General features: G+C 41.4%; 1 protein-coding gene across 1 annotated transcript in view; it reads left to right on the forward strand.

Moving 5' to 3' along the window:
* Nucleotides 1–6,978: 6,978 nt before the first annotated feature.
* The window catches only part of castor2 (cytosolic arginine sensor for mTORC1 subunit 2), a 102,073-nt gene continuing 91,246 nt past the window's right edge, over nt 6,979–17,805 (forward strand). Inside the window, exon 1 of the mRNA XM_083639927.1 lies at nt 6,979–7,166. Coding sequence (XP_083496053.1) covers nt 7,054–7,166 — 113 coding nt within the window. The 5' untranslated portion in view covers nt 6,979–7,053. The remainder of the gene's footprint in view (nt 7,167–17,805) is intronic.

The raw sequence follows: 17,805 nt of genomic DNA on the forward strand, positions 1-17,805 counted from the left end.
TACCCACTATGCTTCTGCTAGCTGGAACAAATTGCCTGAAGACCTCAGATCTGCCCCAACCTTACTTACTTTTAAAAATAGACTAAAGACTTTTATGTTTACCGTCACTTTTAACTGCTGACAGCTACTATGCAAACCCAATGAGTCCTCTTTCTGCAACTGCTGCGCCTGTTGCTTATTGTACTTTTTATACTCTTTTTTTTAAGTTTTGTTAAATGTCCATTTTATTTCTTCTTTTCGTTTATTCTAATGCACTTTTTATACTCTTTTTTTTTAAAGTTTTGCTGTGATGCTTTTAAATGTCCATCTTACTCTCTTCTTTTCTTTTCTTTTCCTGTCAACCATTTTATGTGAAGCACTTTGAATTGCCTCTGTGTATGAAATGTGCTATACAAATAAACTTGACTTGACTTGACTTGACTTGACTTGTATTGTGATACATTTTTTGAGCAAGTATTTGTAATTTGTATCAAAATACTTTATGATGTATTTTCGCCCATCTCTGCGGACACAGAACTTGAAACAAACAAACAAACATCGCCCACATACTCAATTTTATAGATATATACATAGATAGATGCAGAGAGCTACATGTTAGGGCTGGGCAATATGGTTGAAATCAATATCACGATAATCATAAGGATTTTTCCCAATGTCAACATATATCACGATATAGTTCATGTATGCAAAATCACGTTATAATCAAATGAATGTTCATCTCATTGAACCAAATGGTAATGTCAGGTGTGATGTTAAACAAAATATAATTATTCAAATAATATTCCTACCATACCTCCATTTTATCAGTTTTTAAATGTGCAGTGTGTAATTTTTGGCGGCATCTAGTGGTGAGGTTGCAGATTGCAACAAACTGAATTATAATGTACATAAAGGGCTCATTCTAAGGTAAGGAAAACACAAGAATTCATATTTTTATTTATGAATAATTATATTACATTTCTGCCAAAATCTGTTCATTTTATTCCACCACTAGATGCCGCCAAAAACTACACACTGCAATTTAGACAGCAGAAATGTGTCATGATATTAAAATATCTTCATATCATCACAATATGATAAACGATAATATTGAATTATCACCCACCCTACTATATGTCCAGCCATCCAACTAAGTGGACCCACTTTCTGCTCAGTGTGACCGAGATGAAATCACATTAGTTTATACCTTGATGTTGTTGATGTACCCTGGATTTGCCTATCATGCAACAACACTTTGCATGTTTTTTATGACTATATATTGTGTGCATGTATGTTGTCTTAAAGTTTTAGGCGTATCTCTTTTTTTTTTATCTTGTCTGCCAATTTCCCCTTTGGGGGCTATAAAGGAATTGATTGAGGGCCAGTCAGTAAATGCCATCCATCCTTTAGTTTAGTACCACTATTCATGCTGTACATCTTGGCAATGTAACAATGTGTCTTTTTTTTAAATCTAATTTCCAGACCAGTGTTTTCTTGGATCACTGAGAAAATGTTAGAGTATGCTGAACTCACAAACGCTGAAAAATCAAGGTGAGGGAAATGTGTAGAGCAGGTTCACCTTCAAAGCCCTCCATTGCCTGCCCCCCCCCCCCTTATCTGACTCAGCTCCTTCTTCCCCATCGCCCTACCCGAACCCTCCGATCCTCATCCACTTCCCCTCACCATTTCACTATCCAAACTTAAGAGCTTTGGAGATCGAGCATTCTCAAGAGCTGCACCCCGACTTTGGAACTCCCTCTCCCAGACTGTCAGAAACTCACCTTCACTCCCCACTTTTAAATCCCGACTCAAAACCTACCTGTTCTCCCAAGCTTACAACCTCCCCTACCCTTAACCACCTCCTCCAGCCTCCCCGCCCCCCTCCTCTCTTCTGTCTGGCCCCTGTCCCTCCCACTCACTCCCCCCCCTGTGGAAAAAAGTTGCTTGAAAATCGGACAAACGGCGTGGAAGTTGTGGCCTTTAAAGTAAAACCTTTAATTATAGCGCCACCTTCAGGCAATTCCAAATCTATTTATTGAGCAGAAACTAGCCACCAATATCTGTCATTGGGAGAAATTTCATGTTTTTGCGATGTACCAACTCACAGGACTTTGCGTCGTGGCAGAAAAAAGAAAACTGACAACAATAAACCAGCACAAAAACAATAGGGTTTCAGCCCCTTCTGGGCTTGAACCCCTAACCCCTAATTAAACCCCTGGGAGAGTCTTGATTTCCCCCCCCCCCCTCAGAGTACAGGCTGAAAAGTGCATTTTGGAAGCCAAAAATCTCAGAATCGTAAAGTAATTGTTGAGTCATTAGTATTGATCAAGCACTCCATCAGCCCCCTCCAGTATAGATTATAGACTTTTGTGCTGTGGGGTGGCACTTATTGCCCCTTTAATCATTAATAACTAAGAATCTTTGGCGGCTCACTGAGTCCGGCTTGTGCATCAGGTTGTTTATTGATCACTTACTGTACATTGTGCTGAAATGTTTCTTGCATCCCACTGGCCCAACAGAGACAAATTTGTGTCCTGTATATCCACACTGTAACCAAACACTTACAGTGATAGAGAACTGAACATTGCATAATGTGGCTTTATGTAACTATTTCTCTGCAGTAATAAACAGTTGATTTTATATATATATTTATTTTTCTAGGTTCAGTTGAACAATTCCAGTCTCCCACCCATAAATGTCTTGTTTGCACTTGCATATTATCTAACCAATGTTAATGAGCTCATGCACAATATTGAGCAGTCACATTATGGTACTTTATAGTAATGTTGTTTCTCCTATTGCATTCATATGATTCTTCCACAGGGAATCAGTTTTATTGTGATATCAATACAATGTCTTTCTAATCTAGGATGACAATAGTTTATACATCCTGACACTGCGGTCTCAGTTATCTATCTATGGCAGCAGCAGAACTCTTCTCTGTGTTTGCTTCATTAATACTTTGTTGTGGGCTAATAACTATGGTAAGTTGTTATTGCAATTAGTGAGTTGGCTGAAAATGCAAGCTAAAGAGGCCCTCCGCTAGAGCGAGGCAATTAACACCACAGTGCTTCCATGATTTAGTAGAAGAGCATTGACTTGTCAGGGCAAGTGTGTTTAGATTGAAAATGAAATGTCACATTGTTGACCATAAAGCAATGACAAATCTCCATGGCTTGCCAATATCTGATCTAATAAGATGGATACAGGGTTGGGGAGTTAAGGAATACATGTATTTAAAATACAGTATTTAAAATACAAAATATGAGTAACTGTATTCCATGACAGTTACAGTTTCAATTGGTGGTTTTCTGAATACAGTTACTGTTTTTTAAAAATAGATTACTTTAAGGGATTCATTTATTTGTTTTGTTTTGTTTTATTGCTCTAAAATTCATATAAGGTTAGCATTTCCCCACGAACAGATTACATTTTTTTGCAGCCAGGACACTCAGGAATGCGTTTTTGACATGGAAATATAAAGATAATTTTACTTACAAACATGCTGTAGAAGACATTGATATTTCACACAACCATTTCTCTTGGTGCCCTATGTGCTCTCTCTCATTTGAAAATATCTATCTGAGGTTTTGTGACAGCTCTTTGTTACAATGCCATTTTGACAACTCCAAAACAAATATTTAGATTATTATGGGGGATTTGGGGGGTTTTGGTTAGAAAAAAAAATAAGAAAAAAGACCAAGCCTTTCGACTGTGGGGCAGTAAATGTAAAGTTAGTGACAGCATAATCATGTATCAGGCTCTGGCTTGAAGGCCCCCTCTTGAGCCCCTTGGACCTGTGCCCGCCTGCCTGGTTGGCCCATTCAGTAATCCATCCATGTAAGCAAGTGTTTACTACATTCAGATATATATTTCTTTCTTATTTTAGGGTTAGGGTTAGGGTTAGGGTAGTATTTTTGGCATGAAAATGGAAAGATACTGAATATTGGTAATAAATATTGACAATCGGCAGCTTCAAAAATATCAGTATCGCAACCTACAAAAACTCCTAGTCGAGCCTTGTCTCTATAGGCACTGGGCATTTATTGTGACATTTATTCATTTATGAGCCTTTATGAGAATATCTATGAGAAATTATGATAATCTGTGTGTTGGACAACATTTCCCATCATGCACCACAGACCCGCCCCCTTCCTTTGAATGGCAAGTTGTTTGTTTCACTCTGACCAGCTGCTAACTATTCCAGTCGGAGAGCAAACATGGGGACCAGCAGTCCTCTTCATTTAAATACGACGTCAAGATTCAAGAAGAGTGGCAACAAGTTCACTTCCGGATTAACACCCACGTCAAAATAAAAGCTCAGAAATTGACATTAGGGTATAAAACAGGGGTGTGAATTCACTGAATGAATCATATTGATTTAGCAAGGTTCCTACATCTAATGTAATTTGCCACTAGGCTATATAACTGACAAGGTATTATTATTGTGATAAATGTGTTAAATTGTTTGATGTAGCCCACCAAAGTCAGGTCTTTATATAAATTATATATAGCCTACAGATCCTTTCCAAAAAATATGAATATCATGGAAAAGTTAGTTTTTTCCCATAATTCCTTTCAAAAAGTGAAACTTTCATAGCCTTTATTTGTTTCATTTTTCATAATTTTGGCCTACACCTCCAAAACCCCCAAAACAGTATTTCAAGAAATTAGAATAGTGTGAAGAAAACCAGCAGTTACTTCTCAGTTATGACTGACTCCAGCCTCAGTCCACTCCCTCTGAATCTCCGCCAAATTTTTGAATCGTCTTGACAATCCGCCATGGTATTTCCATGATATATTTTTTTTTTGGAAAGGATCTGTATGTATGTGTGTATATTTAAGCAATATAGCATGAGAGCCAGTGTGTTGTGGCAAATATATCCCACTGCTCAGCTGTTATCCCACGAGGCCGCAGGCCGCAGGCAGCAATAAAACTGCTGAGTTTTATTGCTTTTATAAAACGGTTTCCAAGTATGATAATATAATAATAATAATAATACTATAAGTCCGACTGGCATGGTATTCTGATAGAGTCAGTTGAAACACTACTGTAAGGCGGGACCGCAAGAACGTGCGGGTGATTTGATTGGATCGTTCTGGAGACTGAAGTTGACATTGGCCAATCCTGGCGCTTGCTGAGAAGCTGAGAGCTTTCTGGAAAGCCCGACACGCAGCTCGAGCGCAGCGCTGCATTCTCAGCGCTTGCTGAGAAGCTGAGTGCTTTCTGCAAAGCCCGACACCAACTAACGTTACGGGGTTAAATGCGGGGTTAACAGCCTTTTTTTTGCAAAGAAGACATTAGACCGCGTCTATTCTTGTACAAAACATAATTTTCTGCGAAGTATTAGTAAAGTTATAAGCGAAGATCGATTCACAAGGATCTGACAGCTGTCTCCGCCATTTGTTTTTTCTACATTGTCATTTGAGGTAACCAAAGCCTTTTAGTAAGAGAGTTGCCATGGCAACTCAATAACCCATGGCCATGGGTTATTGGAGTGGGTTACTGGATTTATACAATGGCTGTGAACCAATCAGATTGCTTGATTTGAGAGAGCGGTTTTATAAATATATACACACAGTATATATATATATACAGTGTGTGTATATATATATATATATATATATATATATATATATATATATATATATATATATATATATATATATATATATATATATATATATACTGTATATATATATATCCATCATCATATCAGAGGTTGTATTGCCGATATTGATTATTCCATTGAAAGTCAAGCAATATATTCCTGTTATCTTTGTCAAAATCAAGATTCAATAAATGTATTGCCAACATAGTTGATAGAAATGTGCCTTGGTTCACTCTCAGACAAAGACAGTGCAGCAGCACACAATATACAAACAATAACCATTCATCACAGGGGGGGTAACATTCTTGTGGCTTGTGTTGGCATGCGCACCCACTGGCAGAAACATAAATCGGCGCCTATGGTTCAGATGACTTATGGCTTGGAGGTAGGTGCTATCTCTGAAGCATGATGTTTTGCTATTTTTTTATATTTTATTTTACATTTTATCATTTTACAGAACAACACACGAATAAATAAAACAAAAACAGGCTCAGACACAGAGAAAAAAAGAAAAGAAAAAAAAACATATAGCTTATACTAAGGACATTCAGTGTTACAACATAGTGCTACCAGCCACATACGGTGCTTATGTGCTTCTAAGAGATGCTGTGTGTGGGGCCCCACGCAAGGGGTCACCCGTCACCCCTGACCTCATCAAGATAGGCCAGAAAAGGGTCCCAGACGACTGAGAATGTTTTGAGTGAGTTGGTCCTCAGGAACCTGAGTCTCTCCATCTGTAGAGATCATGTCCGTTAACCACAACTGAAATGAAGGTGAAGAGGGAGATTTCCATTCCTTCAGAATTAGACTTTTGGTGACAGTTGTCCCCTGTGTCAGAGACTGTTGCACAGCTGCAGGGAAGTTCAGAGAGGTCTCCGAGCAGCCAAAGATGGCGAGTTCTGCCTCCGGCTGAAGGGTTATTTTGTAGGCCTTAGAGTACCAGTCAAATATCCTGGCCAAGAATCCACTAGTGAAAGACAGAACCAAAAGGCATGAGATGTGATGTTTTGCTCTTGATGCTTCTGTATCTCCTGCCTGATGTTTGAAGAGGTAGTGTGCCGGATGAGACTTGTCTGCTATGATTTTATTATTAGCCCTCCTGATTATTCTTGTGGAATAAAGTGATGATAGTGATTGGAGACTATACAGCCGATGATTTTAGATGCCTCACTAGTAGCCCTTTGAACCCATAACCATTAAATCCAGTGTGCGTGGCCATCCTAGCTCATCTACTTTTATTTTTGAAAAAATAAAAACATACCGGAAGTGTAGACGGTTCCGTCGTCGTTTTGACAGTGGGTCCGTTTTACCTCTTTGCTTTCTTTCCACCCTGCTTCTCTCTTTATTTCACTATTTAATAAGCCGTAGCGGTTATATGCCTGTATTTATTTATTTATGCATCTTATTTGAAACTATTTAGATTTAGATTTTTAGTCGTTCCTCAAATGAGAAGACGTAAACGATGGAGCTACATATTTTAGAGCACAGCCTGAAAGTGGCGAGTATAGAGAAAGAGGGGATCCAGATTTGCACCCATGGATTAATAAAACTCGCCTTCTTGGCCTCGAAAACAAGGTATGTAACTTCCCACACACGATTATCATGCGAACATGTGGTGTCATGTATGTTTGATACAGCCGCTAACGTTACAGTGCTATGCATACTGGAAGGATACTGCTGTTATAACATTATTGCAAACTAATGACGAGGCTGCACGTAACGTTAGCTCGTTGTATCATTGTGTTGAAAGGCAGCAGTGTAATTCCTGCTCTAGTTCATGTACTTGTAATACTGGAAAATACAACAGTATTTCTTATTTGGAGTGATACACGAGTTGTGTTTCCAGGCCTATCCTTGTTCTGTAGTGTCATTTTGTAGCTTTGTGCCATCTGGAGCTGGGTCGACGCCAAGGGGTGTGTGTCTGGCTGTTTTTCCTTGTATCCGTCACATTATAACACATGCTAAACCAAACGTGCACTTGTAAGCAGGAGACAGCCACACAGCCTAGCTAACTACTGGGCATGCTTGAGGAAACTTTCATTGAAATGGCCCTAGTGGCTTGTTGAGAGGCCTTCTGCCTGTGTTGTAGGCTCTGCTGTCCTGTTCTGCATTTTTATTACAACTACAGACTAGCCTAAGCAAATCAATTCACTGACACACAGTAACTGTGTCTGCCACGGCTTTATAACAGTCCTCCCTGCATGGGTGGCAGTGAACTGGCAAGTTTCTGGTTCCCTCTTGGCCATGGGAAAATAAAGCGGGGTGTAGCAGGGTTACTTTCAAAACTGAATCTCAGCAGATTACTGATAACCTGCTGTAATTGCAAAATAATAATAAACAAAAAAAATCCACTGGATTTAAACCCAATAAATAACAATCGTATTACTTTCAGTTACTCTTGGGTGACTTTGCCTTCCAAGCCCTTTTAATACAGTCAGACTGAATATTGCAACCATGTAATAGCAGTGTCAGACAAGACAACCTTGGATGATGCATATAAGCACAAAAACCTGTGATATGATAACCTAACCTAACAGAATGAATGAATGAATACATTTTGTAGGCTACCTGGATTCGAGTGCACTTCCTATAGTTTTGAGACTTGATTGGAACCTGGGACTTGAGACATGGTTGTTCTCCGGAGTGGAGTGGTTACTGCTAGTTCACTTTGTATATGTCCAAGTGAGAATGAAGCCATTCAAACTGGATGCCTGACATGCAGGTCCTCTTCCAAGCAAACTGCAGTGCATTGTGTTTTTACTGCATGGCCACTAGGGAGCGAGGTGTCTATAAGAGGGTCTGTCTGTATGTCCCCATGAAAGAAAGAAAGAAAGTGGCCAGGTCGCCGGTGATGTCATACACTTCCAGTGTTTTTGTGAGACTGCGTTTGGGCGGACCTTGTACCCTCTAGGGCAGTGGTTTCCAAACTGGGGGTATGCGTAGCCCCATTACGTTCCCTCACCCATCATCTCCGGCTCTGGGACTCCGTCACATAAAGTTGGTATCCGTGATGTGAGGTACCAAGGTTCCCAACATCGTATCTCAAATTTGAAGATATTATAATGCTCTGACAGGTAGTTTAAGCAGGCGTGTTAAAATTATATTCCTCTGTGAAATAACTGTTTAAATCCAGTATTTCGACAGCCAGGTGCTGAATTTATAGCAGAGTGTGTTTAATACATTGACTGTATTATCTCGATGGACTGAGCCAATTGGTTTTTTATACCACAAAATGAAGCCTCGATTCTCCTGCTTCCTGTAATGTTTGATTGGATGAATGGATTTACCTGGAGCGTTGTGGGAAATCCTGGTGCTGCAGATGTAGTCTCGCGAGCCCAGCCGACCGTCTGCCTGGCTTGTGTTATTTTAATACATCCATGGTGTGAGCCTCCAGCCTGTTAGCTGCTGCTTTACCCCGCTAGCTGGGCGCTTCTCGCTCATACTGAGCATTAGCGCCCGGCGACCCACGACGCATTTCCAATCAGACAATCGTGCCGCTCTCACGTCTAGGTATAAAAACGAACCCTTACCAGAGCCAGAAACTTGAAGTGAAGACGCTACCCGATGGCCAACATCCTCTTCTTTTAAATACATATAGTTGCCGCTTCCATATTGTTGCATAAAATCCACTTTTCTGTCTTTGACAAACCAAAAATCATTCATCTGGAGCTACCCCCGGAAATACGACTCACTGTTTACTCACTAATGCCCCCTACACTTCCGGTTGCTTCCGTATGTGCTTGGCACATATGGAAATGTCAGTTGGGATGACAGACACAGACAGGTCTGTCAGATGTGCACTGCATTCCTCGTTTCTCAGTGAGTTATAGTTGATTGCCTCACTGAATTATCTGCTAATGCCCAATTTTAGCAGCATAATTTGATGTCTTGGCTTGGCAAGGCTGTGCGTAATGACATATCCAAAAGGAATTCCACTTTTCACTGCGCTGCGCTGCACGGAGATTATGGCTGTGCTCCCAGCGCAGTGAGGTATTTGCGTGTAAGAGGTCCTTTTCAAAGCTCTTAGCGCAAAGTAATTGCGCGCTGCTAACGATAGGGTAATGCCATCTATCCCACATTTTAACGCTGAAACGCATGCTTTGGCATGGGGCAGCCAATGCCCAGTACAATTATCACAGGCATGCACTTGTGAACGCCCCCAATTTGCATTGCGCACGGCGTTAAACGAGCGCAAACACTAAATTAGCGCTTTTGGGAAGATAGGGTCCCATCATGTCTGCTGAAGCCGTAGCTTTGTCTCCCGCGTACAAAACAAGGGGTCCACCCCCTTTCCCCTGAAGACGCGGAAGTCTTTTTTTAAGCTGTAATTCCTCGATTGGCCACTTGAGGCAGGGCTCAGAAGTCCCATTGTTTTCCTGTTAAAATGCCCCACTTTGTAACTCTAATTAAACATATTTACATCTTGGACCGAAACACTGTTTTGGTCTATATAGCTAATTTCACCTTTTCATAACATCTGCGGGGGGGGGGGGAGTCATATTTTTTATAACTCGCCTGTTTACATTTGATAAGGGTTTAAAGTTCTGCATAATTAAGGGCGTGTCCCGGTTGAGTGACGGGCGGCCATCCGGCTGTGTGGCTATGCTAACGTTAATTGTCTGACCTCCTCCCGGTCGCGTTTGTGGTGTTGCGTCTTTTTGTCAATATTGGACAGTAAATATGCCTTCTTCCGATTAGGGATGGGAATTTCATGCATTTTTCTTAACTGTTAGTTGCGGACCTTAACGATCAATTAACCGGTTAATCATTAACATAAAAAAAAACATGAATGTTGTTATAGTTGGCATTTTCCCCTCCTGTTAGTGTGAAATGCTCCCACACTGGGCTGCGTTTTGCTCTTGTTGCTAGCAGGCGCCGCCGCGCTCATCTTGCTACAGCTGGTCTCTCAGTCTGTTTCTTTCCTGGATCTCCAGTCCACCGATCATGTGACTACTTCCTCACGTGACCGCTCCTTCTATTGCTTGCGTGAGGTATGCCCTCTGCTGGACTGGTGGAATAACACAGTGTAAGCTCTGGACATTGAGGTGATACATACAACCATGGATCTACCTATTATACAATGTCGGTCAAAACAGTTAATTAATTTTAATCGGTTACATTCTTAATGGCAGTTAACCGACTATCGGTTAAAGAGATACTCAACAGGGAGAGCCAGACAGTCAGATCTGTGTCAGATTTTGTCAGTTTTTCAAAAAAGGGCGGGGAGTTTTCAGGCTTTCGAATCCGCCCACTCCACATTTGGATAGGATGAGCTTTTGTGGGGTGGGCAAATTTCAGAACCAATGGCAGAGCTCTGTACATTTCCTGCTCGCGCATGTGTAGTTTCAGTTAAAGCCAGCTAGCACTGTGAATGGATCTGCTGCTGATGTTTCTCCCTTCCACCACCCCCTCACTTCTCCTGTTCTCCTGTCCAAACCTCACGTCACCAGGCTCTCTCAGTCCAAACACCAGCATAACGTTTTACTTCGTCGAACCAAACGGTTCACCTAACGCTATAATCGGGAGAGACCATAGAACATTTCACTCCGATCAAAACTAAAAAAACATTACACATTTTTTTTCTTTAAACACACATTTTTTTACGTTTTGGTCCCAGTGAGATATTATGCGATCTCCCCTGTTTCTAAATATATCTGTGCCGTTTGGTTTGAACCAGTAAAATGTTTTATAAGCATTTTACGAAATGTGTATGGGAAAATAAATGGCAGATGAAAATCTCTGGTTCAGTGCTGAAGCAGGAAGTAGGCGGTCACTCTCTATTGTTTGGATATTACCCAGAAGGCTTTGAGGCGGCTAAGTTTTGACAAGAAAACCATCAAATCTGGCAAAAAATTTAGATAAAAATAATACTTATTTGTAACACAAAATGCAATTCAGGAATATTTTAATATTGGACAAAATAAAATGAAATGAAATTGAAACCCTAAGAGAAACACATCCACCGGTGGGTGTATATACCCCTCGCAAATACAACGTGAATAGGGAAATGGGTAGTTTGTAACATGTAACGTAACATGGTTGCACACTGTGATATCCGCTGCAAGAATTGACGCCGTTTTTTCAATAAAAACACATTTATTCAATGACTTTACATAATGTATATTTATGTCGCATCATTTAGCCTGTGCTGTGATGTGCAGCAGCAGTTAAAAGTAAAAGTTATAAAACTAAGCCTGAATGAGCCTTGTTCATTGTTGTGAAAGTGTAGTGAGTGTGCTGCAGGGGTGTTCGACTTGTTGACGCCTCGCCTGATTGTGCTCGCCTGCTCTCGTCTGCTTTCCAGGCAAGGCGGCAGTCAACTCAAACAAGCCTATTGTCACCCATAGTTACAGGTGAGCTTACAACCTTTATCTGAAGGTATAGAAGTATATGGATGCATCGGGACCACTGGGGGAGCGAGCCAACACCAGTCAAAGCTGCCGGGGGCTGTGTAATTCAGTGTAGCTCGAGGCTAATTAGCCTCAAGCATATTAGCCTGGGTAACATGCTAGCGTGATGCAGGCAGACAGGAGTCGGCTAATTAGCATTGGCTGGAGTTTTGCAATGAAAGCTAGCTAGAGCAGTTTCTTGAAATGTATTCTAACCAGCCCAAATTTTCACATAAAACACAGCGTATTGCTGGTGGTGGCCGTGACACCGGCGCTGCCCTACTGGGGCAGTGGGTTAGAGAAACTATCCTGAGGGTATGCAGGATTGCTGCCAAACACCCTTGAGGCAGCGGAGCTGCTAGGCCCAGTTGTTGCAGCCATTTCAGCCTGATGTCTCCGTGAACACCGCTGTAGCTTTTGCACCCGGGAACACAACACTTTCGACCCACGGCCATGAATATCCCTAACCTGTCCCTGGCCACTAAACTCAACAAACAGACGAACATTTATTTTTACAAACAAACACAACCTAGGCTATCTGACGTAGCCTACTCTAAAACTAAACCTAAACTACTAAATACTACAAAGAGATACTCAACACTTTTTTCTGCTGAAAATCAATATATACTGTATTGGAAATTAGCTGTGTTCTTGATGAATCCAGGTCAAACATTTACTGTAAAACAGTAATTCCTCATCTCTTCTCACATACCAATGCAAACAGACAAACATTTTTTTTTTTTTTTTTTTTACAAACAACCTAGGCTATCTGACATACTCTAAAACTAAACCTAAACTACTAAATACTACAATTTACACTATGCAGTCTAATCAAAATCTCTCTCTCTCTCTATTCACCAATTCTCCACACTCCATAGTCCCAGCATGGTGTGCAGCCACAAGCTACGTCACAGATCAAGAGCTCAGTCAATAGAAAGGGAGGAAAATTGGGAGTCTACAGCTGGCCTTTTTGCCTTTTTGGTTTGTATGGAACTGCATGGGTATGTGAGAAGAGAAGAGGAATTACTCAGATTTACAGTAAATGTCAGGACTTTGACCTGGATTCCTCAAGAACACAGCTAATTTCCAATATATATTGATTTTCAGCAGGAAAAAGTGTTGAGTATCTCTTTAAGCATTAACACCCCTACTTCCGATGTAGTTGGTTGTATTAATCATACCTCAAAGAAAGGTGGTTTCCACTTTTTCCGGTGAGTGAATGAAGTTGTCGGTGGTCAGCTAATGTTTTACATTGCCAGACGACCACCATCTGTGCTAATAATGCTAGCATGATAACATTATCCTTTTCACACACACTGAATATAGACGGTTTTAACTTGACAACAAAAACATTCTAAATTGAACCCCCGCTCACTTCCTGTTGCAGTGTTTGCTATGGACATAAAAGAAAAAAAACATTCAAGTGCAGGACTGACCATTCCGTGAAAACCGTCTATACAGCTGAGCAGCGAAAACAAAAGTAACGATGTCAAGTGAATATTTCTGCAGTTTGCCGAGTGCTGAGAAAAAGGAAGTGCTGTGGGGTTGCGCTCTGGTGAAAACCGTCTATACCGAAATGCTAGACTTGATCATGGACTTAAAGGACGGCTTTTCCGTGGGGAATATGAATATATATTAAATCTCACGCCCCTAAGGTTTTCGAATCCGTTGAAATTTTTGAAATTGGTTTTTCACAGCCAGAGATATCAACCGAAATCCACTCTGTGTGTGTGTGTGTGTGGGGGGGGGGGTGGTGGAGGGGAGGGGCGGGTGCGGAGACCCGAAATCCTACATTTCCCACAATGCACTGGGCTCGCGTGGCCTTCGTTTCCACGCCCACCCCTCAGGCATTTGGCTGATATTAAACTCCAGTAGGTGGCGGTAATGCACATATATGTTTGCCAACCGCCATAAAACTCAAAGAAGAAGAAGAAGAAGGCTTCGACAATAAAACATTATGAGAAGAAGAAAAAATCAACAATAAAATTGCCTCCAAATTGCACCAAATTTAAACCGAAGTATATATGTCGGGAGATGTCTTCATAATTTTTTTTTCATGCATTTTAAGGCATTTTACAAGGAGTTACGCGCATCTGATGTTGTAACTATTTCATGTAAAAATGTGTAAAAACGGGTACATTGCTCAGCGTTGATTTCGTTACTTCAACGCACCTACTACTAGATGTAAAATTTGACGAGCTTTCCAATGTCGCCAGTCCCGTGTCGGTAAGTGCTTCCGTTCCCGAGATATGGTCTCTTTGCAAGGAACTATGGAAAGCTAATATTAGCTACCATAGGCTATGCGGTTGAAAAAGATGGCTGCCTTTTGTTTTTGTTCAAGACCTCTGAAGGGGCGTGGAGGACCTCTAGAGGCGGGACCATGGCAGCACAGGCCCACAGTGTAGTTCATAGGTGCTCGACTTCCGCAAGGCGGACTTGGCCCAGATGACGCAAAACGCGTCGGCTGGGCCAAAAAATATGTGAGAGATGGTTGTTATCTCTGGCTGTAAACAACCAATTTCAAAAATTTCAACGGATTCGAAAACCTTAGGGGCGTGAGATTTAATATATATTCATATTCCCCACGGAAAAGCCGTCCTTTAATGTTAATCAAAAACTGCCACACTCATAACGTTAAGGTGTGTTTTGACCTAATAGAAATATTAACATTAATGCACTCACATTTCAGCGTGGTTCCAGTAACATATTTAGCTAGATATAGAGGCTAGTATAGTATCATCTTTTTTATTATAGTATTACTATAACAGGCATTCTGCGAACTTCAGAAACTGACTTTTTGAGACTGAGACCTGACGTTAATGGCTTGATATCATATTCCAGATGCAATCTAGCTATCTATGGTAAGAGGTTAACGTGAATTAGGTATGGGCATTTTAAGCAATTTAAATACTCGAGTACTCTCCTTCTATTATGAACGAGTAACCCGGGACTCGCGGATGAGGGGGGGGGGTCTGTGTGATTACTATGGTAATGACGGAGCAGGGGTAATCTGCTGTGTATGGGGTAGGGTTGGCACGATGGACGATGGTATCGACCATCGTGATGGGCCGACCCTCCATCGACCTCTGAGCCTTCTACATCGGATCATCGTATCTATTCGAATTAAAATTGTGCCGTTTTAATAATAAAAAAGTCCACTTACCGTACCGCGGCGGGGACGCACCGGCGGCATTAAACAAGCGCACCCAGTTCAGAGAAGCCTCCCGCTCCCCTCCTCCCCCTCCTCCGCTCTACTGCTTATCTGAACTGGGTGCGCTTGTTTAATGTCGCCGGGGCGTCCCCTGCGCGTGAGAAGTCGGCTGTGTTGTGAAAACTTTTTAAGACAAAGAAGAAACTGCACGTTCTTTCCTGTTTTCAACCCAAAGTGAGTACAAGTCTTCAACTGTGAATTTAACTCGCCTGTTTCCAAAGTGAAAGTTGGAGTCGCTACTCGCTCCAGATACAGCAGCTGTGTTTCTTGAGCCATTTATCCTCAACTCTCTCATTACATTAGGTTCAAAAGCCCACGCGAATCTAACGTTATATCAGCCAGTAATTCAGCCAGTTTTCTGCCAGCTAGTTAAATTCAACACACACGCGTTGTTGGTGAGGATCTGTAACGTTAATGTTATTTGTTTTGCGCCGTTCAAATTGCTGATAGTGACAGCCACTGCCCACTTTAGTCGCCAGAGGCTAATAGCCTATCCAAGCCCGCTGGTATCATGTCCTGTTGTTAACATGTCATGAACGCATTGCAGCGGCTAGCCAAATGGAATTACAGCAATGCAGCGACTTAAATAATTAATTATTCCCCCCACCCCCTCCCCATTGACGATGCCATCGTGCAACGCGATGTTTCACTGTAAAACAATCACGATGGGTATTTATATGACATCGCACAACCCTAGTATGGGGCTGTTCACACATAACGATTGCATTTTTGCATGGAAAAAGCGTTACCTGGCTGGAGGATTTTTTGTGAGGAGAGGGACTGACTGTGATATAGGACAGGTGACGCTAAACTAACTAAAGTCTAAAGCCTACCTCAGACAGTATCTCCGATGGTTGGATGGATGGCATTAGCGCTTCGGAGCAGACAATAGTGTTGTGAAACAAGCAAAGGCTCATTTCCAATACATGTCCATTGTCCAGTATCATTCATTTTACTTTATGATCAGTGTTACACTAACGTAAATCCACGGATTACAAGGTCCGGTGTTCTGCCAAAAAGTGAAAACTGACCACTGACCAGTGTGATTAACGTTACAGCTGCAGCTAAATAGTGATCACCATGAAGCGATTGTCTCCCAAAAAGCGATTCTTTCTCCACATTTCTTGTGACTAACGTTATGGGAAATGACTGACACTAGTCAGTAAACTAGTGCAACGTTTTGAATGAGTTGTATCGGGCGTGCACTATGAAGAAGCGTGCATCTGTCTCTTTCGGGAGCCACCATTTTCGGGAGGAGCTGGAAAACATCCGGTTAAAACTTTCAAAATAATGTTACTTAAACAAAAGTAAATGGCTTATTGATGCACGTTGGAGGAGAAAAGGGTATCTCAATGAACGAAGCAGCAAACCTTGTATCAAAATACTCGTTGTGATGAGGGATTAGGGATGTTCATCAATTATCGAAAATCAATAATTGATCGTTAAGGATTGGAATCGATCCTGTGGCATTTGGATCGATTTTTTAATTATTAAATTTTTTTTTTTGACTAGGTTTGGGTGGAATTCGTTCCTCCTCGCACCACTCCATTGCACAGCCGACTAACGTGAGGTGGAGCTTCATATTAGGGATGGGCATCGAATTTCGAATTTTCGAATAATCGTTGTTATTATCAAGGTCGACTTTTATTATTGAAATTCGAAATTCGAAAAAAAAAAAAAAAGAAAAAAAAAAAATTGAGCAAGTAAAACAATTTTTATAAGCATTTTAAGCAAGGTTTATGGAAAAATGAATGGCGGATGAAATCCCATGAAGAGGGAGAGGGGGTGACTTTGGCACCCCTTTGGCACTCAGACCTGAGCCTACTAAATATTTAATGAACCACTCATGATTGTCAAAACTGTTTTTTATTTTCGAAAATGTCAATGTCATGTAACATGTTCTTTACTTCAGTGGTGCAATGCTTGTTTGAGCTAAAAATCCACAGCAGAAGCTTTTTATATTAATTACCGTAAATTCCGGACTATAAGGCGCACCGGTGTATTAGCCGCACCTGCAGAGTTGACTGTTTTTTACATATATAAGCCGCACCGGTCTATAAGCCGCGGGTGTTTTGATGTTTAATTACCATATGTAAGGCTTCGTGCACAGAGGGGATTGTCGGGAAAGAGATGGCTGTTTGGGGAAGCTCCCATTTATTAACATTTCAACAAAACAAAAGTCAGGTCACTAATCCCCAGACAAAATCACACATTGTGAGATGCTTAAAAATCACCATCGGCGGGAGCTTTACTCCAGATGCTGTGCAGCCAAGAACACAAGTGAAATTCGTTCTCTCGTGACCTGTGGTTCTCAACGTGATGGACGATTCACCTTTCTTGTTAACAGTCCTAGTGAGAGGCAGGTCGAACGTCAAAGGCACTTCATCCATATTTATGATCTGCTCCGGTCCGATGGAATATTCCTTGATCTTTCTTTGTGTGAATTCGCCGAAGTTTGTAATTTTCTCCTGGTAGTCGGGAGGGAGTTGCTGACACAGTCGTCCGCGCCCTGACGGACAGTCCCTTTCGTCTCGGGTTTGTGCATGATCCTTTGCTGCTGCTGCTGTTGTTGTTGTTCCTGTCTCGCTACTGTCTCAGACATGGCTTTCAGGCT

This window comes from Poromitra crassiceps (genome assembly GCF_964638095.1).
Source record: "Poromitra crassiceps genome assembly, chromosome: 1".
Taxonomy (NCBI): domain Eukaryota; kingdom Metazoa; phylum Chordata; class Actinopteri; order Beryciformes; family Melamphaidae; genus Poromitra; species Poromitra crassiceps.